We start from the raw sequence: 27770 nt of genomic DNA on the forward strand, positions 1-27770 counted from the left end.
GCGGCTCACAGCTGACCGCGAACGGCATGTACTATCCTGTGAGACCGAAACCTTCACTGAGAGGGTATAACGTCTCACAGCTGATCGCAAATGGCATATTTTATCTCGATAATCTGAAACTTTTACTCAATATGAAGACCGATTGACAAATGATAGGGTGCACCATAATATTATTCGATCTCTTGAAGATGAACATGAGCATAAGCAATGACTAGAGTAGGGACGCGAATATTACCATTATTTAAGACAAGATTATTTGAGACAAGTACGATTAATAAGTTTGTTTAATGAAAGATTAAGAATTGAAACTATTTGGTCTCTTGAAACGGACGAATAGCGAGAGGCCCGTCATACTGTAGACAGATTTCGACAGTCTTAATGACTTAAGAGGTAAACATAGAAGATCAATCTACGAATTCGGTGGTGTGGTCCGACAAATATAAAAGTGGGTTTGCTTATAACCTCACAATTGATTACAGATCATCTTCTGTATAGGCGATATTAACGTAGTATGTTCTTTTTGTAATGCTTTAAAGAGGAGTAAGGAGTCGGCTTTCGTTTGAAGATACACCAGAACCTTTGAAATCACTACTTTTAGAGGAACATGTGCAATCTAAACAGTTCTTAGACAATATTCGCTCTTATAGTAGTGCGTTTTAAATTATCCTTTGGTGCTCAACAATTATCAGAGGATCCCTTCATGCTTACTTTTAAGATACAAGGTCAAGTTTATCATTTGATAAGATCCCTTTTGCCTGAAGGCCAACCTAAGTTTCTTCAAATATATTTTGTATTCGACTACAACGAATAGTCGAATACAAGAAATCAATATTTCTCGAATTTAAAATATAACAATTTTTCCTACAGTAGGGTGACGAATGTATTTTCGCATAGTAACGGAGGGGAACTCGCGGGGGGTCAAGTGACGCGGGCCACGTACCACAAACATGCTTAGTTTGTTGTACCGAGCGCGAAAGAAAGTCATCGTGTTTTTAGTAAAATTACTATGTAAACTAACGTAATTTAATACTTAGGTACATATTATATAATGATGCGCTCAAACTGTTAATCTACATTTAATTTAGATTATTATTTGAATTCCTAAGTAATGTAGAATTTAAATCAAATTCACTCATGTTTTCCTCAGATTTTCGATGTCCTCCGATTTTAAGATTTTCTTATCAGAGTATTCAATTTTAATGTAGTTTATTTTTATAAGAGACAATTAAGAACATTCAAAAATAAAGTGTCACGTATTTTTTTTAAACGACGAATGACGAAAAACGACGTAATCGCGGACGAAGTCGCGGGCAACAGCTAGTCTTATATATAAAAATGAATCGCAAAATTTGTTGGTAAGCGCATAACTCGAGAACGGCTGAACCGATTTCGATAATTCTTTTTTATTATATTCCTTGAAGTACGAGGATGGTTTTTATGTGGAGAAAACGTAAATATGTACCACGGGCGAAGCCGGGGCGGTCCGCTAGTATTATATAAAATCGCTCTATTACGAGGCAAAATTAATAAAAATTAAGGAAACATTCTAATTGTTGCAAAACGATTTGTGAAAAGGTTTTATCTATGGCATCTTGTTTAAGGTCAACAGAGAAATTTTATTTACACAGAAAAAGGATCCGTATTTGCATAATATCAACATTCCTAACATTTCTGCTTGTCGGCAAATCTGATAACGTTTAGGCAAATTCTTTACAATGAGGCTTGTATTGCAAACTTTTTTTTAATTCACTTTTTCTAGGTAATAATGTACGCGCTATAAATGTATGATTTTTAGAACTATATTAATATTGATGAGTATGTCTCCTAAAAGCGCATACGCATAATATATAGAAATGTAGAAAACGATTTTATACGATTTAATAATTTATTCGATTGGTTCTTTACAATTATTGTTTATGTAGATATCATATTATTATAGTACGAAAACTGTAAAGTTATATACCTATATAGTATAATTTCAAAAGCTTGAAAGAACGTATTATAAGGTTTTAAACAATATGAAATTATTGTAGCAGAATTTTCTTCATATTAAAAATAATCGAAATAATTCAATTACTCCTACTTAACCTACTCTATTCCTCATTGGATATTGATGAATGAATTGAATTGTCATTCAAATCAATTGAATTATACAGCATTTATATATGATAATACATTATTATGATAGACTGAAAGTCAGTTTTGTGGTCACTGAGTGGTTCTTCATGAATATATTTCAGAAAGAGTGAAAGTGTTCACACTTGACGATGTAACGTAAATCTTATGCCACTATGATTACAAATTTCATTCACAAAATGAATATTGATTATTTTTTAAACGGTGGCCATCTTCTTTAAAAGCTTTTCGAGTCAATTTAAAAAATCGTAATATTGAAGGAAATTGCAAATTTTTCAACGAACATGAATTTCATAAACTTTCACTTAATTATATAATATACTTAAATTTCGAATGCAATTAAATCATTTTTATGGTTTCCTATCGACAGTAAATGTGATTCTGATACAAATTACATATACGTTTATATAATAACACAATATTCGTTAGTTTGATTACCTAAATTTTTTTTGAAAATTGTATCTATTCCTTAAAAAAAATTCAAATAATTTGATTAATTACTAAAAGACATAATTGAATAATGCTGAAGATGAATCCTGAAGTTTAAAAATTTTTTCAATAAATTATGAAGAAGAATGATAAAGATGTACATGAACAATTGAGTTAAAAAAATGTATAAATGTGACGTATAGAAAAATTTCGTAGAAATGGACAGTGACACTCCGCAGAAAGTTCATTTTCTAACCATAAAAGTGACTTTACCGGTTTTACTATAAACTAGCGTGACCCAAAAATTGTGATTAAAAAAATAGCTACATATAAAATTAGACATGTTTATTCAACAGTGTGCTATTCAATTTTATGTAAATAAAATAATATTAAAAATACTGCTTTTTAGCAAAAAATTAAAAAATACATTTTTATCAAAACTGAGCAGTGAGCATATCAAAAATCTCATTGAAGAACTGGTACCTAGATGAATTTCAATAATCAGAGGTCAAACATTATAAGTTATAATCAGCATACAATTATAGACCCTTTAAAGTTGGATTGATAGTCGAAGAATGTGCCAAATTGACACTACATTACGAGTTTTTGTTCATACACCACTCTTATATTCGTACATTGTAGCTCCTATTACGTACGTGCTAAGTGGTATTTCCGCTTGTAGCTACTTTATGGTGTTTAGTACATAGGTACGAAAAATCAAACAATCACACTTTTTCTTTCGTTTCATTTACACCGACATAAGAGTGCGTATTTATTTCGTTGTGAACACACTTCGCTTTCTATCCAATATTTATTTTTCTACTTATCCTTATGTATGGAGTCTCATCAGTTAGCGTAAGTTGTCAAACAGTGCGTATTACGAACACTAGTGGGGGGACAAAGGATAAATTCCATGACAATTTTGGGATGATATCATAACATCTCCATCATTGGATCTTGAAGTGTTCTGTAGTGTTTTAACACAATACAAAATATGTGGAAGATAATTGCCAGTTTAGCCGTTTTGGCTCTGGTGCATAGTAGCCCAGTGGAATATGGAGTCGGTGAAAATATCGTTGGTGCAGTATCGGAATGTATCGACAATGATACATCGTTGTGCTTGAAGGTGAATAGTGTTTTGTGGTTGTGAACGTGCAGTGCTTACACTTAAAATAATCAGTGCGACAAATTATTATTAGACACAAATTCAAAGTGTATTCTTCCAATACACTCTTGAATATATCTGACATGTAGTATAATCGATAACCAATCTGGTATACTATAAATTAAAACGTTATCATTGTTACAGGAAAAGGCATTGAAACTGACGGAAAAACTGGCTATCACTAAAGATGTGAACCTTCTAGAAGGTCTGACCCTGGTCAATACTGGATCAGTGCGATCAGCCAGGAGCTACGAGCAATTATCTGCTGATCCCAAAGAAAGAGAATCACAGCTAGAAGAGAGGATCGTCGAAAATGTTGGAGATTTCTTGGACAATCACGTACTGCAGTTGCGTTTGTCGGACGACTCCGGAGAATCGAGGGGATTAGATGAAGAAGGTATTGTACATTGATATGATTTACATAATACTTCATATCTGTTTACTACATAAACTGAAATTATTAGTAATATACATGACACATATAATAAAAGTTTATTAAGTATAGTCCTAGGAATTCTACACGACACTAATGCCAATAAACTGTTGTGTTGAGTTATAATCACTCCCTTTTTGAAATTTCTAACAACAATCAATACATATTGCATTGTAACGCTAAAAATGTAAAAATAGAGAATTCATCTTAATTGCATGTTACTTTAAGTCCATCAGTTTTTGACGCTACTTGTACTGAAGTCTAATTATTATTTAACAAATTGTTTTAAATTTCCAGGCCGTGGCAAGAAGAAGAAGAACAAGAAGAAGCTCAAGCAGCTCCTCCCCATCCTCCTCCTCTTGAAACTGAAAATGGCCGCGCTCATCCCGCTCTTCCTTGGTATCATCGCATTCGTTGCTGTCAAGGCTGTGTTCCTCGGCAAGATTGCATTCGCTGTCAACGCCATTTCCCTAATCCGAAGACTTCTGTCAAAGAATAACAAAGACAACTCATCTGGTGGAGCAATCTCCTTCGCTCCTGCGCATACAGAGGAACACCCTGGATACTCCTACGAACCAGCACAGGGCTGGAGCAGAAAGGTCAACGATGCCCAGAGCATGGCCTACGCTGGACAACTTACGAACTAAATGAATAACGTGTGAATGTGTGTGTGAATGTATTTATGAATGAATGTTTGTCTCGAAAAAGAACCTCAAAGTAATTTATTTATTTATTACAATAAACTATTAATCAATTTATATCGTTTTTTTAATTATGTGCCTGATAATAATTTAATACAGTAAACCACAAAATATTTTAATAATAAAAAAAAAATTCTTGCTCCATTAATGCTTGAACTTATCAAAGAAAGAAGTATAGTAGTAAATTAAATTATATGGAAATAACTATGTCATTCACTACGGCATAACGTCTTCTCAGGCTTCATATGGCATCAATTACTTTAAAATGTTAATGTCGAAACAGAGAAGTGGGGACAATTTAGATAAAAAACTCTTACCAATCAAGCTGTTCACACAGTCGATTTCGTTTCGCTAAAGGACGTGGACCTTTAAAAATAAAAGTAAAATGAAGACCGTTTTGATATTGCTCGGTGTGGTGGCGACCGCGTATTCTGGGCCTATAGCTCAGGAGGATTCGGTTATGCGTTTGGTTGCTAGCAATTTTGTGAATTGTATGAGCAGTGATTTGAACTTGTGCCTGAAGGTAATAGTGATTGTGTTTACGAGGATTTAAGTGCATTGTGATAATTTAGTGCATTACAACGCGATTGTTATCAATTTCATTCGAGATTTTAATCGTTGTTTTGATACACTCGTGCATTGTACCTGTACTGAAAATCGTTATGGATTGATTTAGATCAATTTAATATCGAGATTCTGCCGGAAGATATGATGTCAATACTTTTGGATTTTGCATGCAATAAAACTAGTGCATGGCAGTGATTTAATTTTAAATCATATTTCTCAATCTTCAATAATAAATTGATATTTTTTTTAATTTAAAATTTTATTTTCATATAATTTTAAAATTTAGAATTAAATATATTTAATGCATGATATATTAAAAAATGGAATGATATGTTTTAAAGTTATAGCTTCAACGAAAGCTACATTTTTTTCCAAATTTACCAGTGAATTAAAAACCATAAGTCACAAACCTTGATACAATAATTTATTTCCAGGAACACGCATGGAAGGCAGCCGAAAGATTAGGCACAGTTCGCAAATTGAATATCATTGACGGTCTTACAATTTACAACAACGGTCCACGGGAGTCCAGGAGCTTGGAAGCGTTATCTACTGAACCTGAGATCAGGAACAAGCAACTGACTGAAAGACTTTGGGAGAGCACCACAGATTTGCTGCAGAAGAGTGACCTAGAGGTCAGCTTTGCTGGAAGCGACGATGAGGAAGAAGAATCCAGGTCTATTGATGGTGGTACGTACTTTTTTGAAGTCAATTATGTTAGAGAGAATGGATGGAAAGTTTTAGAAGTGATACTTGCAAATTTTGTGAATGGTATCGCACGTAACCTTTAGAAACAATATGCTTTTTTGGTCTATATGTACTATATGTTATATTTTTAGTAAGTTTTGCAATAAAAATAGTAAATCCAGATATTTGATAAGATAAAGAAAAAGTTAACCTAAAATAGAAAGCAAAGAAGTTTTATTATAAGTAATCTTAATATAATTTTTTTTATATGTACATTATTTAAATTGGCCACTTATATTCACCATAGCTTTTACTTTTTTGTTAAAAACAAGAATTAATTAAACCTTTGTATGTTAATGAAACTTATTCAAAATAAGATGATAGAGATAATGTGACTCTATAATATTTTATTACTTACTAAAAGTTAATTGTCTTATGGGCTATCATTATACTATTCAAGAGAAGGAAAACATTTGGACGTAAAAATGGATAAAATCTGATCACCAAAATGATATTATTGAAACTATCAAATTTTAAAATAAAACTTTCGATAAATCGCCAATAGCAATATCAAGGGTCAAATATTAATAAGAGAAATGGTGATAAATATCCCGTTGTGAGATTGCGTAAGAGTGAAATACGGCATGGGGATAAAAAGTGTGTCAACAAGACTGGTTTTTGGATTTAAAAATTTCACCAGTTTTTATATGAAAGAACTTCACTAATTATTGTGCTGACCGAACGGTATATACCAAGTGTGATATATACTTGATATATGAGATGTTGTTGAGAATTTTATTCAAGTTTTACATTTTGCTGTTTCTGACTGTTGCCGTTTTAAAAATTGTGAATATGTGAACAATGTATTTTAGTTAAGAGTATTCAGTAATAATTGATTTTTTTCTTTGATAATCAAGCTCAGCACTTAAAATAGAATTGACATTTATGATGGTTATCGTTTTACTTCAGTACATTTACATAAAATCAACATTTGAATCGAATCTTTCAGGCAAATCAGTTTTCTTTGTGCAGTTCATCCTACAACAAATAGATTTTATCCTATTCATGATTTATGATGCTGCATGTATGCCGTATGGCTTTATCGAATATCGATTAGTAAAGTCACGTTCCATAGTACAAAGTAATATGAAAGCTTTGACATACTTGTGATCAACACCTTGTCATTAATTGCCGACATTGTTCATATCTGTGTTAGTGAGTCTTCCAATTTCACCATTCTTATAATTTTTCCTTCTCACGCGAATATATGTCATGCGTCAGGTTAATTACGATTAAGATCTAACTTAACTAGATCGTTTAAAGCTATTGTACATTTATCTGGCTCCCATATGGTACCTGATTTTATAAAACCTATAGGTTAATGTTTGAGATTTTTTTAAGGTGATTTATAAATTAACTTTACTGATACAACTTGAGACGATATGACTTCTTATTAGATTATCTAAAATTGGGTTCAAATTAAACATGATTAATTAATCTCGCTGTCTAATTTTGCATGACAGTTCTAATTGCCAACTTATATTTAATTACATCTTTTGTCAACAGCCGAAGAAGGCCGTGGCAAGAAGAAGAAGCAGCTCAAGAAGAAGCTCAAGCTCCTCATCCCCTTAGCTATCTTGGCTAAAGTGAAGGCTGTTGCTCTGGTTGTCCTCGCCTTATTGGTCATCGCTGCATCTCTCTTCAAGCTGGCTGTGCTCGCCAAGATCGCTTTCATCGCCAAGGTCATTGCTATCGTCAAGGCCCTCATCCTTGCCAAGAAGCATGCAAGCCAAGAGGAGCACACATGGGTCGCTCATGAGGAGCACCCTCCAGTTCACGGTGGATGGGAGCAAGGCTGGTCCAGGTCCCGGACTGAGGCCAACAACCTGGCCTACTCCGCGTACCAGCAGTAATCTACCAAATAGTTTGAGTTAAGACGTGTGACTGGTAATTTATTTGTATGCGTGTGATTCCGATTCCATTGATGTTTCTCGTTTTATTTTCTTTGCGCATTTTTTGTTGTTTTTTGAATCGTATTTGTGATACTTATATTCTTTTATTTTATATATTATTACTTTTTATGTATTTTTATGCTATGTATTGTTTTGTATGTATGATTTTTGTATTATTTATATGAGTATTTATTTATTATTTCTGCTATTTATTGTTATAAATATTTATCGGTCTATATTTTATCGTATCGTATCATATTATAATATCTATTTACTTTTTAATATGTTATAATTTCTATATTTATATATTGAGAATATCTTATATCTTTTTGACTTTATACGTAATATTCTTATGTATTTTAATATTTATGTTTATTTTTTGTAAATATTTATGTATATTCTTGTCTTGATCTCTTTTTATTTTTATTTGTTTTTATGATTGTTCTAGCAACACAGTATCGTGTATCACGAGATATGAATGTGGACTATTTATTGTGTGTTTGTATTTCAATAGTCATAAATAAACTGCATAATTTAAAAATATTTTTATTTTTTATTTTTTCATCCCCTAATGTTTCACACAAACAGTAAAAAATAGAAAAAATATCCAATAAATAGGAGTTTAATTCCCACATGACTTTACATTTGAATATTCATTTAAACTCATACTCAAACATATTATATGGCTAAATTTATTTCAGAAGCGTTTTAGAATCTGCTAATCTCAAAATACGAATGTAATATAACAATTAGCACCTGATTATAACCTTCATAATTGTTTTCTTTTCATAAGTGTTTATTTTATTTTAACACTAACTTGCGGATTTGCCCGCTTTCTCTAAAATTTAAAAAATCACATACAAAAATCTATCTCTTGACTAACTCTATCTTAAATAATTAAAAAAGCTTAACTTTATTTTAAAGATCTAACCATTTAGCTGGACGTACAGTGGGACTTTGTTTATAAGTGACTTTGTTTATATTATTGTGTAGTTATATTGTACGACTATAAAGTTTACAACAATATAATATTAACACACTTGCAAAATGCTATTGAAAAAACATCTAAAAGAACCCGACTTCCAAATAAATTAACTTTTACTAAGAGTGGATATTTTCAATGTTCATTGAAAATATCTACTCTACAGAAATTTCACCATACACAAATTAAAAAAATAAAACTTTTTGATCTTAAATTACAATTTTCTGAGAAAATGAACTTTCTGCGTTTACTCAAAGTAGAAACAACATGACCTTAATCGATTAAATTCGGGCTGCTAATAATATGTCGGTACTGTATCGAATCGAATAACATATTAAACTTATTGCCATACATAATCTTATATATAAAAATGAATCGCAAAATGTGTTGATAAGCGCATAACTCGAGAACGGCTGAACCGATTTCGATAATTCTTTTTTTATTATATTCCTTGAAGTACGAGGATGGTTCTTATGTAGAGAAAACGTAAATATGTACCACGGGCGAAGCCGGGGCGGACCGCTAGTATTATATAAAAAATATTAAGCTTTAAAAACCAGACTGTTACAGAAAACGTTATGGCAATATTCCAAATGTTGCAATTTTTTTTCACACATTGTAAAAAATATGCTTGTTTTTACACATGAAGACATAGAAGGAAAACTTATGAAAGGTCCCAGAAGATTGGAAAATTTAGGAAAACTTAACAATGAATAAATATTTTTTTAATTTAATACTTATGTTGTTTGTTTGTGAAGATTCAACTCGAACGAAGAACTACTTGACCATTTTATTTAAATTATTTTACTGTATTAGTACTTAAAGGATAATTTTTTCCTGGATCGTCCTTAATAAAGACAAGATGAAAAGCTACAACATTTCACTATTTCAAACACTTTGCTATTATGAATGTCATTAATACGGACACACATTTCAATTAAAAACGCGCATAATTCCCGTTCCCGTAGGATTTCCGGGATAAAACCTATTCTATATGTTAATCCAACTCATCCTCTATTTTGTGTGCTAAATTTCATTGTAATCGATTCAGCAGTTTTATCGTGAAAGAGTAACAAACGTACACACACACATACATCCATTCTCACAAACTTTCGCATTCATTATATTAGTAGGATAGGATAGTAATAACATAATGTGTGTTATTATAATGTTTTTACAATATGGTTGTCTTTTTACAACGGCTTTCCTCGTCTTTTTTTTTGTTTCGTTCAAGCTTTGATGGACAAGCATGGAGCATTTCAGACATACTATTATTCATTAATAATATGTTTTTCTATTAAAGCTCTATTTTTACATAAAAGCTTTAGTTTTGAAATACATTAATAGTAGTATTTTTACACATTTCTATCAATTGATATTATTTGCTTAATCAATTTATATTAAAAAAAATCCTTAGTGCATATAAACGGCTTAAAATTAAATATTGTGTTAAATTATGTTATAAAATTAGTCATCCTACACATTAGAGATACAATAAGTTTTAGTTCTTACAACTATATTATACCTACAATAGATACCTATAATTTAATAGATCTTAGAACTTAATAGAACCTATAATTTAAAAACCGAAGAATAGTTTTCAAGCGCCTAATAAATTGTCAACGCAATAACATCTTGTGCAAGCGCAGAAGAAAGCTTTCTCCTTTCTATAAACTCGATTTCAAAGCCATCGAAGACAGTGCTATTTTAATTCTATAGGCTCTACAAAAAAAGAAGTTGCTGAAATTACAGTTATATTTCACCAAATTAAGTTACTTTAGTGTGAGGTAATTAGTATTTCACAACTCCTATTACTATCTTATTTTGTTATCAAGTCTAACATATTAAACTTTTCAATTTAACATTTTAACATTAATACAATTTTCTTTCAAAATAATATAATCCCCTCACTTTAAATTGCCACTTATTCATATTATACAGTACCAACTTCTAACTTATTTGGAGTTCACGGTTTATCTCGACGCAACCAAATAATATTTGCTAAATTGTATGCAGATCTAATCCTTTTATTCATACTTTAACATATCCAAAATGTGCGTTCCGATCAACTGTTTTGTGTGGATTCATCCTCACAAACTTTGCATTCATAATATTACTAACTTAGGATACTAGTATAAAATAGCTTTATGGAGGGCCGAAAGTTCCAACATTCTTCATTCGAATTAACCCTTACTATTTCATTCATAAACACTTCTTCAGTAGGTCTACCATGAGTTTACGCACACGATACTCGCTAGCGATTGTAGTAAGCGGTTTGTATGAAATTTCGTACAGCGCCCCCTAGTGTGCCGTATTAGAACTAAAAAGCCTACCATGAGGTGCATTATAGTATACTACAGTCTGTAGATAACGTATAGTAAACTATACTACACTCGCTGTAGTAACCATACAATTTTTGCACCATGAGTTCTAATTTTGACATATGTCATAGTTTATAACTATTCGATGATAGATACGTCATTCACGGAAAATAATCTCGTGAACTATTCACGTTTACTATTGTAGTTACGTCAGACGATTTAACTATGTCAACTCATGGTAGGGGTACAGTTCTTGAACTTGCATAATCCTACTGCCACGAGAAAGATCACGGTCGACTTGCGCTAGCGACTCGTAATGCTAGTGAACTTGGCACTGGAACAACTTTTGCAGTTGTGAAACTTACGTGTTTCAATCTCGTGCCGCTAGATGGCGCTGTAATAAAAAATGATTTTTTGAGCTTTTGAGGTGAAAATTGCATCATTGACTAGTTAATAAAATATTATGAATCGTGGAATTCAAAAAGTTCCTTTAAATTTATTGGAAATTTTAATCATGCCTAGATAGCGTCCATATTTTTAAAGATAAGTAAGTAATGACTTAATAAAATAATTACTTAGTTTTTTTTTCTTTACGCACTTTGGCAAAGACCTTCTTTACCCTTGTCAGAATTTGTTAAAACTTTACCATAGCTCACAACTGAATTAATTTAGAGTTTTGTTATAAGGTGCTCTGTCGTCTTTGTATGCTTGTCCTTAATTTATTATAGGGAAATAGAAAAACTGAATTTAGGGGTTTGTTATCAATGATGTATAACTATCGTAATTTGTTTTTGAAGAATTAAATGTTTGAGTTTGAATTTTAGCACTTCTTATGGTGACCAAATAAAAACCTTAAATAGCTTAAATTCATGAGCAAAAATGAATATTAGAAAACAAAATCAGTACTGCATTGAAAGAAGCCTCTAGATAAAAAAATAACCGTATTAGCCGGCATTTAACCTGTCATTTCTTTCCCTTTGACATAACAATGGGAAAAAATACGGCATTCTTATATTGCAATTTTAAACAGAAACTTGAACTTCTAGAGATAATGTGAATGACCTGAGGAATATACACGTCAATTGTGTAACAATTTATATTCTCAGAGGTCTTGCATTGACCTTTTAGACTGTTTACTTTCAAGTTTTGCATTGATTGTATATTATTGAAGTTCTTCTTAAGTCAAGTAGGGTAAGGTTAAAAATATAGTTTTTTTTAAATGGTTATTTTTAATTGGGATTTGCGAAAACTGTACGAGTAGACGGAGCCCACATTTTCAAAACTATCTATAAAAATAATGCGCTGAATCGCAAGCAATTTATTATGTTACGGATCATATTTTTGTTAACAGTTTACAAGATTATATGAAAAGTTAATGAAAAGGTGTTTATGTATTATAAGTAATGTTCAATGTACCTGTAGGTATTATTTTAATTTATTCCTGAATTCCTTTTGTCACCTTCGAACTCGTTGTACCAATCGTGTAATAGGTTCTTATTAGTGTTATGCATATAATTACATAATATTGTATTGCAATACACTTTCACACAAGGTTATCTATCCCATGGGAAAGTTCTTTATTTTTAGCTCAGCTATTGTGTAACAATAGAAATACAAACTTGACATTGGTAAGATGTTTGTTATTGATTCGTTGTTATGTTGTTTTTATTAAACATTCTTAAGTATAATAGAATACGCAATTGTAGAAACATCTAGGTATTTTAATGGTATTCAATCGATCTCTAGCGCTTTTGACTCGCAAAAAGCTATATTATTGCCGTTTATTCGATTTTTTCGTCATTATTTTTTTCACAGCCATTTATTATATTAAGCGAATCATAATAAAGTTATTGATATGGTCAGAAAATAATTTATCAACAACTAAAGCTGTATTTCTAATATTTTACTTTTAACCAATGAAAATATTTTAAAATATAAAATATGAGAGAGAAAAATGAAATCACATTACAAAGATAAAGGGAAAATGTAATTCAACACCGATCATTTGATTACACCACTTATAAATTTCAACTTTCACATTTTATGGAGTAAACTATAGAATAAACTCGAGAAGCGAGTTTTATGACACAATAATTCATTTTCCATGAGCTTTTTGAAAGTAAGAGTAGCGAGAATGATCTACATTTGAAGAGTTAACTTGTTAGTAAGTATGTGTATCAAAATATAGCATGTGTGTTGGATTTAATGTGTTTAACATTTCAAAGCATATGTTGTTATTTTGTATTCAACTCAAACTCAAAGATTTATTTATTCAATTAGACTTCTTCTATTTGAAGCACTTTTGACATGAAAACACATAACATATTTTTACGAAGAAGAATCGACAAGAATCTCCATAGTCCATTTAAAAGTTGTTGTTCATATTATAATGTTATGTTGTTGTCATATTATTATTGTATGTAACATGAGATAGTTTTACTCACAAAAAGTCTATTGTGCGAGTTACTTCGGCCAAATTACATAGCAAAGTTTATACTCTGCTGTTATTTAATACACAAAAGAAAGAACGTAAAGTTGAATTGCTTCTTTTTGAAACGTACCATTATGTAGAGGTGCAAGCTTCGATTTAATAGTGCTAAACGGTTACTCATATAAAGTTATATAAAAATTATAATATCAGTAACTAATGACAGGAATTTTTAGATAAAAACTTTAAAAAGCGCCTAGATAAGCTTTTGACAAATTTTTTCAAACTTTTGACAGATTACTCGACTGACAACTATGGTTAATTACTTGTTTTATACTACAAGTAAAGATGTCATATAATTAATTTTTGTCTTTGCTTCCAATTGAACCACCTTCATAAAATAATTTTATGCAATAAGCTTAAAAAAATCAAAAAGAAAGTCACGCACCAGCCATGCCATACACGTGATCCACCGACCGTGTCATTGATTTAGAACCACAAATGTTCGACAAATTTAATACAGGTGAACCGAAGCTTAGCATCATTGACCACTAAGATGAAATGGATAAAACGAGAGACCGTAGAAAGCAATAATTGCAAACCGGTTTTAACACGTGCCGCGGTATGCGAGATTTCTCGACTAATATTATACGAAATTAACATGTGGAACGAACGTAAATAAAGCAGAGAGAGTGTTTTTTGTACATTGACATGGTTTTAAGGGCGGAGGTTAGAACTTAATTTGAATGACGGAGCTTTGGATAACATTAAAATGACTGTAACAATCCAGAGGCAAGTGCTGTATCATAAAGGCAATTGGCTTATAACTGCACGCTCACTCAATTTTGAATGGCGAGCATTTAGCACATAATATGTATTATTTGCTAGCCCACTTCGTTGATCCATAATTAACACAATCATACACCACCATTTTCTTAATCAAATAACATATTACTTACTTTAAAGGAAAAAGTGTACCTATTAATATAATTTGTATCATTAATAGCATCAGATTACAATAATCTTATACAACTAGAAGTATACTATAATTCACAAAAAGGTCTAACAAGCAAAGGCGCTTAGTGTTAGTATTAGTTTAAGTATTAAAATAAAACCGAAAATACAAGTCAAAGATATTACGTATGAAAATCATAGGTAATCTTCGAGCATTAGTAGCATTGGCATTGCAAATAAATGAATCGACTAGACGCAGTTGAATGACCAAAAGCAAGTGCCGATGTTTTTGCTATGTTGGTAACACGTTTATATACAGACCTTAACATCATGTTACATAATTATTATCTTTGCTGAATGCATTTACTATTTTAGATGTTGGTTCACATTGCATTATTTTAGGCTGTTTATTATTAACTGTTTGAAAAAATAAAAAATGTGTACATGCTATGAAGCTTTGCTGTTATAATTATTATTTACTACTAGCGGTCCGCCCTGGCTTCGCCCATCGTGATATAAAGCAAATTATGTACAGCCTTTATCCGTGCAGACGAAAATAAAAGTGTTGATTTCCGATTTTCTCTCCTTAAGAATATATTTTTCGTAAATAACCTCTTTTTCTTTTCTATTACCTATCATTGACGCTACTGTCGTAATGTACTTAATTACTTAAGTATCATCTTTGAGCTTCTGATAAAAAACAACAAATTTATTTATTTTATTCTCCAGAATTCTTAACCAGGCCTTAAATACAAAACTTATAATTACTAACAGGAAACAGTACCCATACTTAACTACGTATTTGACCATGTATGTTATCATAACCTTATTACCGTAATACACTTTCTGTTTGTCTATCTGTCTTAGTAAAAACATTCGTTTAAAGACTATGAAATAACTTTAGAACGTCTTACTTTTAATTGTCAATATATTCTTGCAAATAACATAAAACATGTATTTTGTTTTCCAAACAACTTTCTTCATAAACGATGAATTTAAATTCTTGTTGAACAGGAATTGATGATTATTTTAAACCGTTCTTTCTTAATTTTTATAATTAATATTAAATATTGAAATTACCGTAAATACTTCATATTGTTTTTATTTGTTGTTTCCAAAAATATAGTTGTAGAAACGAAATCTATCGAATCAAAATTATTATGAGATATTACAACTAGGTACTAATTATACACAAAATAATCATACAATAATTTTAAGTAAATCTTTAAAATACTATCATAAACATTTAATTCGTCGAAATATATTTAGTTATACCATTTACTTCATTCACTGTGATTTATTTTCTCCGCTTGCTAGATTCGTTAGAAAATTGGAAGTGAAAATGATTTAAAGGTGGATTGTATTCTTGAGATTTATTTGATAGAATTTCTTGTTGAATTCCAAAGCACTATAACGTTACTTTATTAATATTACATCCGTATTAAGCATCCTGTAATATGTACTCTTTTCTTTGTCTATTTTTTTGGAATAAATAAGGAAGAAAATAGAAATATCTTTCATAATTTCTCACGGAATTATGAACGGATTGAATAAGCAATATTCCTTTTCCTTTTTAATATCATTGGCATAATAAGTCTGGTTATGACCTCAATCCAAGCAATTACTGACTAAATAAACTAATGCCTCATATCTTCAAAAATATTATTAAATATCAATCTCAGTAAAAGTGATCTTTTCGAAAGTCAAAGGCGATTATCACACGCACACACCGTGTCTCAATGTTAAATAATTTCCAATCACAAAATTCGTTTCCGTTATAAATAAAAACAGTTAACGATGCACAGAATACCGTTACTTAATTGCATAAACTTGTTCAAATTAATTATCTGTGCAAAATAAACATTAAAAAAATCATTCTCTACTCGTTCATTATGTCATATAATATATCATCTGTGAAATTGTTCAGCTAGAGATACAGGCTACAATTTAAGAGAGACTTTCGAAGCGATAGTAACGTACTTTCATTAATGACTTGCAAACAGGTAAATGAATGGCCATGTGTCCAACAATAATAATTTATTCCATACAGTAAGTAATAAGTTAATAACAATAAATTAAATAAATAAGTCTTTGTACAATGGATGCTATTGGTAATACATTTGGTCTAGTTTATGATTGATTAGTGGGGTGAGTACGCTGAGTAGGCGAGGTTCTGGGCTTCGTCGATGTTTTTGTTCCAGTCAGATCCGTAGCCGGAGTAGCCGTGACCGTGGCCGAGATCGTGGCCGAGATCGTGGGCAATATGTTCCACGTGGACTGGGTGGTGCGACTCGTGGTGATGAGCGTGGGGTATCACTTCGTATGTCGTCTTGGTGTGGTCCTGCTTGAAGCAGTATGCGACGAAGAGTACTACAGCCAGAACCAGAGCAATCTTAGCGGTCGCGAGAGCCTTCAGAGCAATCAGCTTGACGATGAACAACTTTCCAAGCAACAATTTGGCTCCAAGAAGTCCGATAATGCCTCCAATTCCGCTGCCTCCCTTCTTCTTACCACGACCTAAAAATAAACATAGGTATTATAAATTCATAGAAAATGCTCGCAAAATATCTTAACCGTATCCTTTAAATTCTAGTTAGCATAACAAATAAGAAAGTTAGGACGTTGGAACCCCGTTGGAAGTAAAGAAACAAGAATTAATATCAGAATCTGGCAAGGCGATGAGCCCGAGCCTACTTGCCCTTGACGAAATTTTGATAAACAAATGTTAAATAGATCTGCCCCTTTTCACTATAACCCACGGACACGGAATCTATCTATTTGAATTAGAAATAAAAATACCCTTTTTCTTGCCGCGACCTAAAAAAAATAAATATTTAAAATCTGTGTTAATCCATACAACTAAATCATAATTATAATTCAATTAAAAAAATTTATATAAAATTTACCTTCTTCTAACGAGCGTTGGAAGGATTCCTTTTCAGCATCGTTCATTTTAACTTCAAGAGCGTGTGTTTCGAATAGGTTTACGACTCCATCCAACAACCTATAGTTCACTTCGGTGTCTCTCGCAATGGGGTCGATGGGCAAGGGCTCCAACTGCTTCCCGGTTCTTAAGGCAGGCTCACCCTTAAGCACTACACCTTCCGCGATAGAAATGCTCCTAGAAGCCCTCACATTATCGACAATTTTCAGCAATTTTTCCTGAAAAATTAAAAACCGTTAAAACTTGTGATGAAATTAAAAATGATTAAGAATTAGAACGGCCCGATGCGGTCACTGATATCACATTCACTGATCACTTTCACTATAATAAAATTATTGACCTTAACACATAAGAAGTAATCCCCTTGGCAATCCTTGATAAAATTAATCGCTGTTTCCATGGTTTTGTCTTCTTCAGCACTAACTAACGCCCCTAAGGCCAAGAGAACCAAAGTGAACTTCATTTTTACTTTTTTTAATATTTTTTTTCTTACGGATTAATAATTTTCTGACATCGAGAGATGTTAAGATATGTTTGACTTGCTGTCGGTGCCCGCATACAGTTTTATTGCGCTCCCCCACTTTTATCTATTTTCTTTAGACTGAGCTCTCTATGGAAGATATTCGATTCAGTTTGGACCCTAATGTGTATGCAAATCAGTTTGCTTTGTACATATTAGTTGTTATCAAAAGGCGTTGGCTTTACTGGTTTCGTAAGTTCCGAATTCATATTTTCGATATTTTATTTGATATACACATTAGAAATTTGTGTAATATTTTAAGATTAAGTAGGCTTATTCGATAAACGGTTTTTTGTGTATGAAGTGAATTATGAATTTGCCATTACTTTTAAGTATTAAAATTAAAGTTTCAATTAATCGTATGATACGTAGTTTTATAAATAATTGAATATTTTTAATCGTCAATAGATATAATTATTTAAATTAATTATTATATGACCTAATTACACGTATTTTGTTTATGCAACACATTGAATATTTTATACGTAACTTATTGAAAATGAAAGTATATTAAGAGAAGCTTTGTATATTATGTGTACTGGTAGATCCTTGTCCCATATTTTAAATAGGTATTATATATTATAACTTTTTTATCTAGCATATTATGTATTACTATTTATTCGTGCAATGTTATTCATTATAGTATGGTTTAAGTATAATAATAGTAATTAAAATGTAAAATTTTTGGACCTTTAATAAAATTAATTAATGTTTTATCCCTTTCACTTTCACCTCATTGGATGAAAGGAAGAACGGAACAAAGTATTGAGTAGTTTTAACATTTATTCCGAAAGTATATAGGTTTAGTTTTATTACATTAATAAAAGTTATTATAATGGATTCCTTTTGTTTATCATTTATTATACTTAATACATAGAATATAGGAACCTCATTATTTTACAAGTAGAGTATTGAAAAATAAATATTGTTTTCTTTTCATTATAAGCATATTATTTTGTTATTATAACTATTAACTAATACAAATAAAATTTACAACAGTATTACAATAAGTAAACAAAAGCTGATTTTTGATTTAGTTATTTTTTTACTAAAAAACTGCATAAAGGTGTTTTATGTTTTCTCTACAAGTGTAAATATATAATTTTAAACAAGAAACTCAACATTTTTTGCATTATAGCCATGTAGAATACTTTCTCATAAGTATAATATTATGTTGAAAATATAAATGAGCGCCATGTTTTAATTTTGCACAAATACGGAAAGTTATGCATTAGTTTAGACTCAGAAAAGACTTTCACTCTGAAATTTTTGCTCATTTAGAATCATTTTCTGTAAAAACTACTATAATTTATATTTACTACAATGAGAACTTAGAAATTATAAATATAAAATGATGTTGTCTTAATTAATCTTTATTTCTGCAATTAATTATTTTAGGAATAGGTATGTGCCTAGTGGCTAGACTAATCTAGTTACTAATTCAAATAAAAAAAAATCTAAAATTAGTACCTATTACTATTAGCTGCAGCCGGCGTAATAACATGTGTGCTATTACAATTCATAATATTCTATATCTGTATAAATTTTTCATAAAATTTCTTTGATATCTGATAAATTTTTGCATAGAATAGAAATTATGGGGTTGACAATTATACATATTTAACTACGGTTAATTTTAGGTTAACAAATTTAATATAACTTAAGTTAAACCATATCTAGTATCATCGTATTCAAAGTATATTTCAAGATACACTAAACGATTAAAGGCCAATTATTTACTCAAAATAGCAGAAAATTCAAAGGTAGTTTTAGTCTCTTGTTGTATAATACAAGCCTGCCCTTGAAGAACCTTAACCTTACTTCATACAGTGGCAAAGTTGAAAGGTCATGCTATCAGTTTATTGATCCCGCAATAGCATTGCGTTGAAATAATAGTGAAAGTACATATTGTAACTGAGCTTACATAGCTGAACGATATTATATGACGACATACAATACAAGCTTTCCGCCCGTGGCTTCGCCCGCGTTTTCATTGAAAAACCCGCATAGTTCCCGTTCCCGTGGGATTTCCGGGTTAAAACCTATTCTATGTGTTAGTCCAAGTGACCTTCTATATGTTAGCTAAATTTCATAGTAATCGGTTCGGTAGTATAGTGATAGAGTAACACACATACATCCATCCTCACAAACTTTCTCATAATATTAGTAGGATAGAAGTAAAATAAATTTCAGTTTTCATGTATTCAGCCTATAGTCACTGATATTTTCTTAAATATAATACTTATGTAATCTTCTTATATATAAAAATGAATCGCAAAATGTGTTGGTAAGCGCATAACTCGAGAACAGCTGAACCGATTTCGATAATTCTTTTTTTATTATATTCCTTGAAGTACGAGGATGGTTTTTATGTAGAGAAAACGTAAATATGTACCACGGGCGAAGCCGGGGCGGACCGCTAGTATTACAATAAAAGTGAAGCATTGCTGAATAATCGAACTACAACTAGGTAGTTTACTTGACATGTTGTCCATGGACAACTCTCCTATTTATAGTTCTTATCAAGTTTAAGCTCTGTAATAAATGATAAGTAAAAAACAGTATCAAGACAATTCGTTTTTATTTTAAAAACGCTCTGATTTCGAAATTATTTCTTAAACAAAAAGTAATGTGAGTAAAAGTCCAAAAGAATTTGTGTGTTTATTATCCATGATCTCTGTAACGACGAGTCCGGTTTTGAAGTTATTTTGCGCTAGAAAGCAGTTACGTGGGCGTATTTGCGGATACAAGAACATATTTTTATCTTTATTTATGTGTAATTTCATATTTTTGGGTTCCACATTTGTACGCTTTAAGAACAATAATTACATACATTATTAGATAATATTAACATGAAGTAGCGATAAATTCAAACGACGTAATAACTGTCTGTCGGCTGTCTTAGCTAACAAGAAATAACCATGAAATAACCAAATTTTAAGGTTCTAATACCACAAATTACGCTTAGTAAATCAATTATTATCGTAATTTATTCATTTGCTTCAGATCAAAGCAGCATTTTATTTCATAAATTGTCATATATAATCCATTAGTACTGCAACAAAGATCAGTCAATTGAGAACGTGCCAATTAGCAGAAATGTTAATAATAATTGTATAATTTCTGCTAAACTATGTAAATAATTTATGAAAGTCTGATGCTTCTATCTATAATATAATATTTTATAATATAAATCTGAAGACTGTGTTAACGTGCTAATCCCAAGAACTACTGGACCGACTTATAAAAAAATTCTTTCACCGTTTGATATGCGATACCTGAATGTTATAGATAAAATCCCAATGGTTTGATAAGAAGATAATAAGTAAGGATGATGTGTTTATCAATAATAAAAACTAAGATAACAACTGAACGGCCACTAACAATATAGTAATTACCAAGCTTTGTTTATCCAAATATTGCACAAAAGTATTACATTGATATTTTTATTATTATCTCAGAGCAGAAGTTCCACGATGCATCCGTGCAAACACAATTGCTAAATTCAGTGGTTAGATATTGCTTATTGTCAATTGTAACAGAGTGCGAATTAGATTTGCACGACTGTAAAAATAAAATTGAGGAGATATTGTCCACTGTCACTTCCAACGTCTCTTCACATAGTTTAACTTAACAGACAGTAAATAGCAATGTGTAAGCTGAAGAGTTTGTTTGTTTGTTTGTTTGAACGCGCTAATCTCAGGAACTACTGGACCGATTTGAAAAATTATTTCAGTGTTAGATAGCCCATCGAGGAATGCTATAGGCTATATATCATCACGCTACGACCAACAGGAGTGGAGCCACGGGGATGAAACCGCGGGGAGCAGCTAGTTAATGATATAAAGGGGCCAGTTGCAGATAAAGTCCCCATTTATATAATTAATATTTGTAGGACTTATTGGTATTTTAATCAACAGAAGCTAAGCCTATGCTGTAGCTAAACATATACAGAATAAACTGGTTATAATTGTATGATTTATATAACCAATAGTTTATTTACTATGACATCGAACTCGAAAACTCTCGATTGAAATGATTCAGCCTAACCACTCCATCAAAATGGCCGTCAAAATAACTGGTAGATTTAAAGAATGTAACTCGAAAACTAATTGGGTTTAAACCATCCTACTAACATACTTCCTATGAGAACCGACCATAGACTTTAACTCGCACTTGACCGGTTTTATAGTCTGTCATAAACATTTATAATTTATGAGTATTTTTTTTATTAAGATTAAGGAAATAGTTCGATAAAACGAAAGAGTTATCAGGGAGTTTGTGCGAATTTTATAAACTACTAGCTTTCCGCCCGCGGCTTCGCCCGCGTTTGATGAAAAACCCGCATAGTTCCCGTTCCCGTGGGATATCCGGGATAAAACCTATCCCATGTGTTAATCTAAGTTACCCTCTATATGTGTGCTAAATTTCATTGTAATCGGTTCAGTAGTTTTTACGTGAAAGAGTAACAAACATCCATATATCCATACAAACTTTCGCCTTTATAATAGTAGTAGGATTACTTTGCGTAATTAACGTCATTCATATAGCTTTTCTTTGTTATTTTTTTACTTTTTTGTAAAAATAATGAATACATTGTTATCTGTATTTATGCAACTATAATATTTAATGATATAAAGTTAATAAATATAATAAGTAGGTAAATTAATCATGTATAATTCCGTATCAATTGAAACATATCTTAAATTCCCCTGATCTATAATTTAATAATATAAAGCTTTGGGTATTTCTTAAAAAAATAAATACAAACAAAATTATTGCAAACTAACAGCTAACAGCTAGTAAACAAATTTAAAACACCGTCGCCGCGTCGTAACCACTAATTGTATGCTTCAAGACACATTAAAATATGTAAACAATTAGCGAAAAGAAAACGTAGAAAGAAATTTAGACAATTCTCGTTTGTCAGGAAGTAAACAAGACTATAGTTTTTAGTGAAATCCACAGTTTGAAGGTCAGCATTTCCCTAAGATAAATTATTACGATCGTCACGAATAGAACATTTGTCAAGCCTCGTTTGTGTGGTAAGGACGTAAATCTTTGAATTAACTAATAAATATGTTAATATTATTTTATTCATACACTGGTTTGTATTATCTGTATAATGTGTTGCGTTCTGGGTTCTGGGGAGGTTAAACAGATTTCAGCTTATGACATTCAAATTTGTTATCTCTTTTTTCCATAAGTATAAATATTAAAATGCAAAAGTGTTTAACATTTTCCAAAAAGTCGTAAAAATTACTAGAGCCTTATTTTAGTATAGTAAGAAAATGCAATATCACATTATTAATGCGCAATCATCTTTAATTGTTCGTAATCATCTCATATACCTAATATTATGTGTATGAGGTACTTGCTAAGTGATCGTTGAATTTTTTTTAAGAAGCTCATAGACACTTAAAGTGAATGCATAATTGAATTGTGATGACGTCTTATTCGTAGTAGTACATTGTAATACGAATATGCAAGTTTTTGTGCTTCGTAAAGTTAATTGTGAGAGTACCTATTTAAAAAAAATCAGAATGTTTATACTTTTATGATATTATGCCTTGACAATTCTTTAAATAAAAATAATATATTTATTTTTAAAGAATACCGCCTAGCAACTAGCAAGTAAGTTATAATGGACCAAATTCACAGACGATTTATAAAGCTTATTGTAGATGACAATCAAAATATTTGTTGTATAACTATGAGTTAATAATGTGAATGACTACAGCGAACCGAAATGGTGTTTTATTTTTTCACGTTTTCTTTTACAGTTTGCACTCAAATTAAACAACAAAAATATATAGCTTTATGTAGAGCTTTTATTCTATAGTTCTCTCTCCTTCGATTTCGCATAACGAGCAGAAACAATCTGCTCTCATATTGCAACGTAAGATAATATATTTGTAACAAACCTGGTACATAAACTACATCACTACCAAGTATCATCAAAATCCGTTCAGTAGTTTACACGTGAACGAGTAGAAACATACAATCATCCATCCAAACTTTCACTTTTATTATATTAGCACATATTATTAGTAAGATAAGGACTTCCTTTAGAACCGCCTTTGACCGTCATAATACATAGAATAAACTAAGTTATGCGTTATTATCATTAAGCTGATGAAATACATAGATATTTGGATAATTATTAAAGCATCGGTCGAAAGTAAAATGAAAAACGAAAGCGGTCCCGATCTATGTCAACGTATCGTGATTACGATGAGTCTTAAAATTTTAAATATGTCGTAGAGCTTTTTACACCATACGACACGATTTCATGTTGTTATGTGTCCACTTTTTTTAGATTAATTTTTAGAGCAGGTTAAAAAGTTAAATTGTATTTGAATTGTTGGTTCTATACAACTAGAAATAATTTAACAAAAGTGTTTTTCTCCCTGCTATTGAAGATGATCAAATATAGAGCGCTCTTACCTAGAGGGTTTCTGTTCAATCTACTCTATTAATAGCATAATACTATTAAAGTAATTGGTCCCAAATACTTGTCAGTCTATCACTCAGGATTAAAATATGTACAGACAACACGTAAAAAAAAATAAAGATTTATTTATTCAACTAGAAGGAAGCAAGCAGTTTTTAAACACGATTCGATAAATTTAACTACCACGGGTAGTAAAAGCAGATCCTACAGAGAAGAGTCGGCAATATATATTATAGGAAAAGTATATTTAATCTTTAAAATTCTCTCTCAGAAACATACTCGTATAATTATTAATTAACTAAAAATAAATAAAATTTTATCGTGAGTTATAAACGAGTCTAACGGTAAGCTCGAGTTATCGATTAAGCGTCTCGTTTCCAACAAAATGTGCGTTTTCCACACTGTAGCGCAACATCACTCAATTGTGATAAGTACTGCTTTCTCCATGCCTTCTAATTTTATAATTGCATCAATTATAGGCAATATTTTGATCTTTATAGACTAAAGAATGCCAACAAAGTAACGTTTCTAAACAGCCTGTTTGTCTCTTCTTCACTCCTAAATCAATAAACTGATTTAGGTAAAATTAAGTATGAAGATAATTTAAGCCCTGTGAAAGGATATATATAGGACAGCTAATTCCAACGGGTACAGGAACAATGCGGGTTTTCATTTGACTACGCGGAAAGCTAGACTGTGCTAAAGCCTAACAGAGACTGTCCTAAAGATATTATAATAATATTATTATGTACTACTACTTAACTAATCTTAGAATAATTTATTTATATTAATAAAATATAGAAGCATATTTAACATCTATTATTGTTTTATATCTTCATAATCGTCCCACATTTATTTTCCGACATGCCTTTTTCTAGTACCTATGCCATATATGTGATATTAAATTATAATACCCATAGATTTAAATGTTCACTAAAAACTTCATAAATGTTTCAAAATCATGCATATCTCTAATTAATTATAAATCACTCCACATTTATCAAGCCACAAGCATCTAATCATCTTAAGCATTAGAAACACCAAACATTTACTATCTTCCAAAACACACAAAAACTCAAGATAAATACAGAGTAACTGCAGTCCGTAACAAAAACCTATTAGTGTAATAATGTAGCGTAACTAAATGGACTAATAATAATACTTCTCGTAATGTGAGATTTAGCAAATAAACTAAAATGAATGAAGAGCGAACGAGCCACTTTTTGCCGAAATTGTATCTTATTAGACGTTGGATAGAATTTATTAAATTCTTCGCATTTATAGCGTTGAGGCGAGCACTTATAGGTACTTAATGGTTTCTTTTAGTTTTATTCTGATATTTAATGTACCAATTGTATGCAGCACATATTGTTTTGTATTTTAGAAGTTTAATAGTCAGAACGATCCTTTGCTAGGTTGAAGCACGCGTAAAGCCATCAGATTTGTGTTTATCTTTTCGATTTTAACTACTTTTTTTAATTTCACTATTTTATAATTTAAAAAGAGTTAAACAAACCTATTTCAGGAGGTAATATATTCTCTCTTTATTCAGTTTTAATTAGTTGGTTTTAACAATTATTGCACGCCTCATAAGCGAAGCGTTGAGGTGGGTACTACTGTCACTTCGCGCAAAACATCTGATTTTTCAAACTTAAAATGTCTTTATGTATCATACATTGCACTTGTAAGATAATACATACACACACATATTAAGAAAAAACACTATTTTTAACGTTCATGATATTTTTGATGTCATTTTTGTTATTTAAACTAGTTAAAAAACAGTTTTAAAAAGTTCTGTCTTGGACGTCCGTGTGTCTGTATGTGCGGATCCTTTTTCTTGTTAACACGATAGCGACCGAAATACTTTACTAATCGAGTCTTTTTTTTTCTCTTACGCTTGAGTATGCTCAGGAATAGAACCCTTTCATTTTTCAGGGTCTGATTCGATGTGGTTTAATTGTTATTAAATAAACAAAAATAATAATTAATAAATATTTATTAAAAAAAAATTATGAGGCGTGCACTTTTGGATTTTCCAAATTATTTACAATAATAAAGCATGAACATCTTATACTGATCTCCAGCATGGATTATTATTGTTAGTAATTGGTATTAATCAATCTTTAATTTCTTACTAAATATATTAGCAATTATTTTGAATGTCGTATTACTTGTTCAATTCATAAATGAAGGCGTCTCATTTTTGTTTCGTAAAAGTTTTCAGCGTTTAAAAGTTTTAGAATTCGTTTATTTTCTAATGTGTATTATTTCATACAGGTATAATTTTAATCAAATGCGTAAAATATAAGTCTATAGCTGCAGACCTTTCTGGATTATTTACATTTTTTTTTTATTATTTTTTTTTTATGTTAGAGCAAGCAAAGGGGCAGGTGGGCCGACTGATGTTAAGTGGTCATCGCCGCCCATAAACACTTGTAACACTAGAAGTGTTGCAGGTGCTTCGCCGGCCTTTTATGGACAAATAAGCTCTTTTCTTGGAGGCCCCAGTCGTAGTTATTCGGGAACACCGCAGGTGGCAAATCGTTCCACAGTTCCATTACAATCACAGTTTTATTTTTAGTTCCCCTACTTGAGAGATGAGGTAAATGTTTATTTCGTCTGTTTCACTCAACGATTTTCTTCAGGCAAGTTTAATCATTAGCCATTGAAATCCTTTCTTTTTTGCTTCTCACGTATAACTAGTTAAATGCCAATGCAATAAAATAATGAATTATGCTTATAAAAACGCGATCACAGCGGAAGTTGTAAATTCGTGTAATAATTGGATGTTATTTGATAGAATATTGTGTTACTTAATACAATAGTTGCATTGTAATGCAACTGTTGTGTGTATTCATGTATTTTTGCAATGGCAGCAGACAAGAAATATTTTTCCCTAAAATAAATAAACCTATTTATTTTTGTTCCTCCAATGTTAAATATTATAAAACAATTACAAACAATTTATCAAAAAATAGGTACCGATTTTGATTGTTTGTTTTTAAAGCAAAAGTGGATGTGGATCGCCTGTGGTAAGCGAATTCACAACCCTTATGCAGAGGTCTCTGTGTGTTGCTAATAAGTGATATTATGA

General features: G+C 31.0%; 4 protein-coding genes across 5 annotated transcripts in view; 2 read left to right on the top strand and 2 right to left on the bottom strand.

Annotated features, from left to right (window-relative positions):
• Window positions 1–27770, bottom strand: part of LOC149477918 (uncharacterized) — a 600334-nt gene that overhangs the window by 95934 nt on the left and 476630 nt on the right. The gene's annotated exons all lie outside the window — the stretch shown is intronic.
• Window positions 3481–4921, top strand: LOC149477926 (uncharacterized). Its single transcript, XM_089710017.1, has 3 exons — window positions 3481–3691; window positions 3875–4127; window positions 4461–4921. Exons 1-3 carry the CDS (start codon window positions 3560–3562, stop codon window positions 4808–4810), a joined length of 735 nt encoding a protein of 244 aa, XP_089566143.1. The 5' UTR covers window positions 3481–3559; the 3' UTR covers window positions 4811–4921.
• On the top strand, window positions 5185–8613 carry LOC149477927 (uncharacterized). Its single transcript, XM_089709834.1, has 3 exons — window positions 5185–5387; window positions 5866–6121; window positions 7685–8613. Exons 1-3 carry the CDS (start codon window positions 5250–5252, stop codon window positions 8029–8031), a joined length of 741 nt encoding a protein of 246 aa, XP_089565960.1. The 5' UTR covers window positions 5185–5249; the 3' UTR covers window positions 8032–8613.
• On the bottom strand, window positions 16778–18251 carry LOC149477928 (uncharacterized). Of its 2 annotated transcripts, XM_089709812.1 has the most exons (4): window positions 18040–18251; window positions 17662–17917; window positions 17555–17572; window positions 16778–17272 (listed from the first exon to the last, which is right to left on the bottom strand). In XM_089709812.1, the coding sequence occupies exons 1-4, from the start codon at window positions 18160–18162 to the stop codon at window positions 16896–16898; spliced, it is 774 nt and encodes a 257-aa protein (XP_089565938.1). In that variant the 5' UTR covers window positions 18163–18251; the 3' UTR covers window positions 16778–16895. The 2 variants fall into 2 exon arrangements, with proteins under 2 accessions (XP_089565938.1, XP_089565939.1); XM_089709813.1 differs by lacking the exon at window positions 17555–17572 and having other exon boundaries at window positions 18040–18249.

This window comes from Colias philodice, chromosome 23 (assembly GCF_061535455.1).
Source record: "Colias philodice isolate Cphi_HAF_F1 chromosome 23, ilColPhil1 Martin Lab GWU primary, whole genome shotgun sequence".
NCBI lineage: Eukaryota > Metazoa > Arthropoda > Insecta > Lepidoptera > Pieridae > Colias > Colias philodice.

What these genes read in the sequence shown, in the direction of transcription:
- LOC149477928 (XM_089709812.1), bottom strand. Translation starts at nt 18,162, where the DNA reads ATGAAGTTCACTTTGGTTCTCTTGGCCTTAGGGGCGTTAGTTAGTGCT. An exon ending in ATTACTTCTTATGTGTTAAG is followed by an intron (nt 17,918 to 18,039) that starts GTCAATAATTTT and finishes TTAATTTTTCAG; the next exon opens with GAAAAATTGCTGAAAATTGT.
- LOC149477927 (XM_089709834.1), top strand. Translation starts at nt 5,250, where the DNA reads ATGAAGACCGTTTTGATATTGCTCGGTGTGGTGGCGACCGCGTATTCT. An exon ending in ATTTGAACTTGTGCCTGAAG is followed by an intron (nt 5,388 to 5,865) that starts GTAATAGTGATT and finishes ATTTATTTCCAG; the next exon opens with GAACACGCATGGAAGGCAGC. An exon ending in ATCCAGGTCTATTGATGGTG is followed by an intron (nt 6,122 to 7,684) that starts GTACGTACTTTT and finishes TTTTGTCAACAG; the next exon opens with CCGAAGAAGGCCGTGGCAAG.
- LOC149477926 (XM_089710017.1), top strand. Translation starts at nt 3,560, where the DNA reads ATGTGGAAGATAATTGCCAGTTTAGCCGTTTTGGCTCTGGTGCATAGT. An exon ending in ATACATCGTTGTGCTTGAAG is followed by an intron (nt 3,692 to 3,874) that starts GTGAATAGTGTT and finishes TCATTGTTACAG; the next exon opens with GAAAAGGCATTGAAACTGAC. An exon ending in GAGGGGATTAGATGAAGAAG is followed by an intron (nt 4,128 to 4,460) that starts GTATTGTACATT and finishes TTAAATTTCCAG; the next exon opens with GCCGTGGCAAGAAGAAGAAG.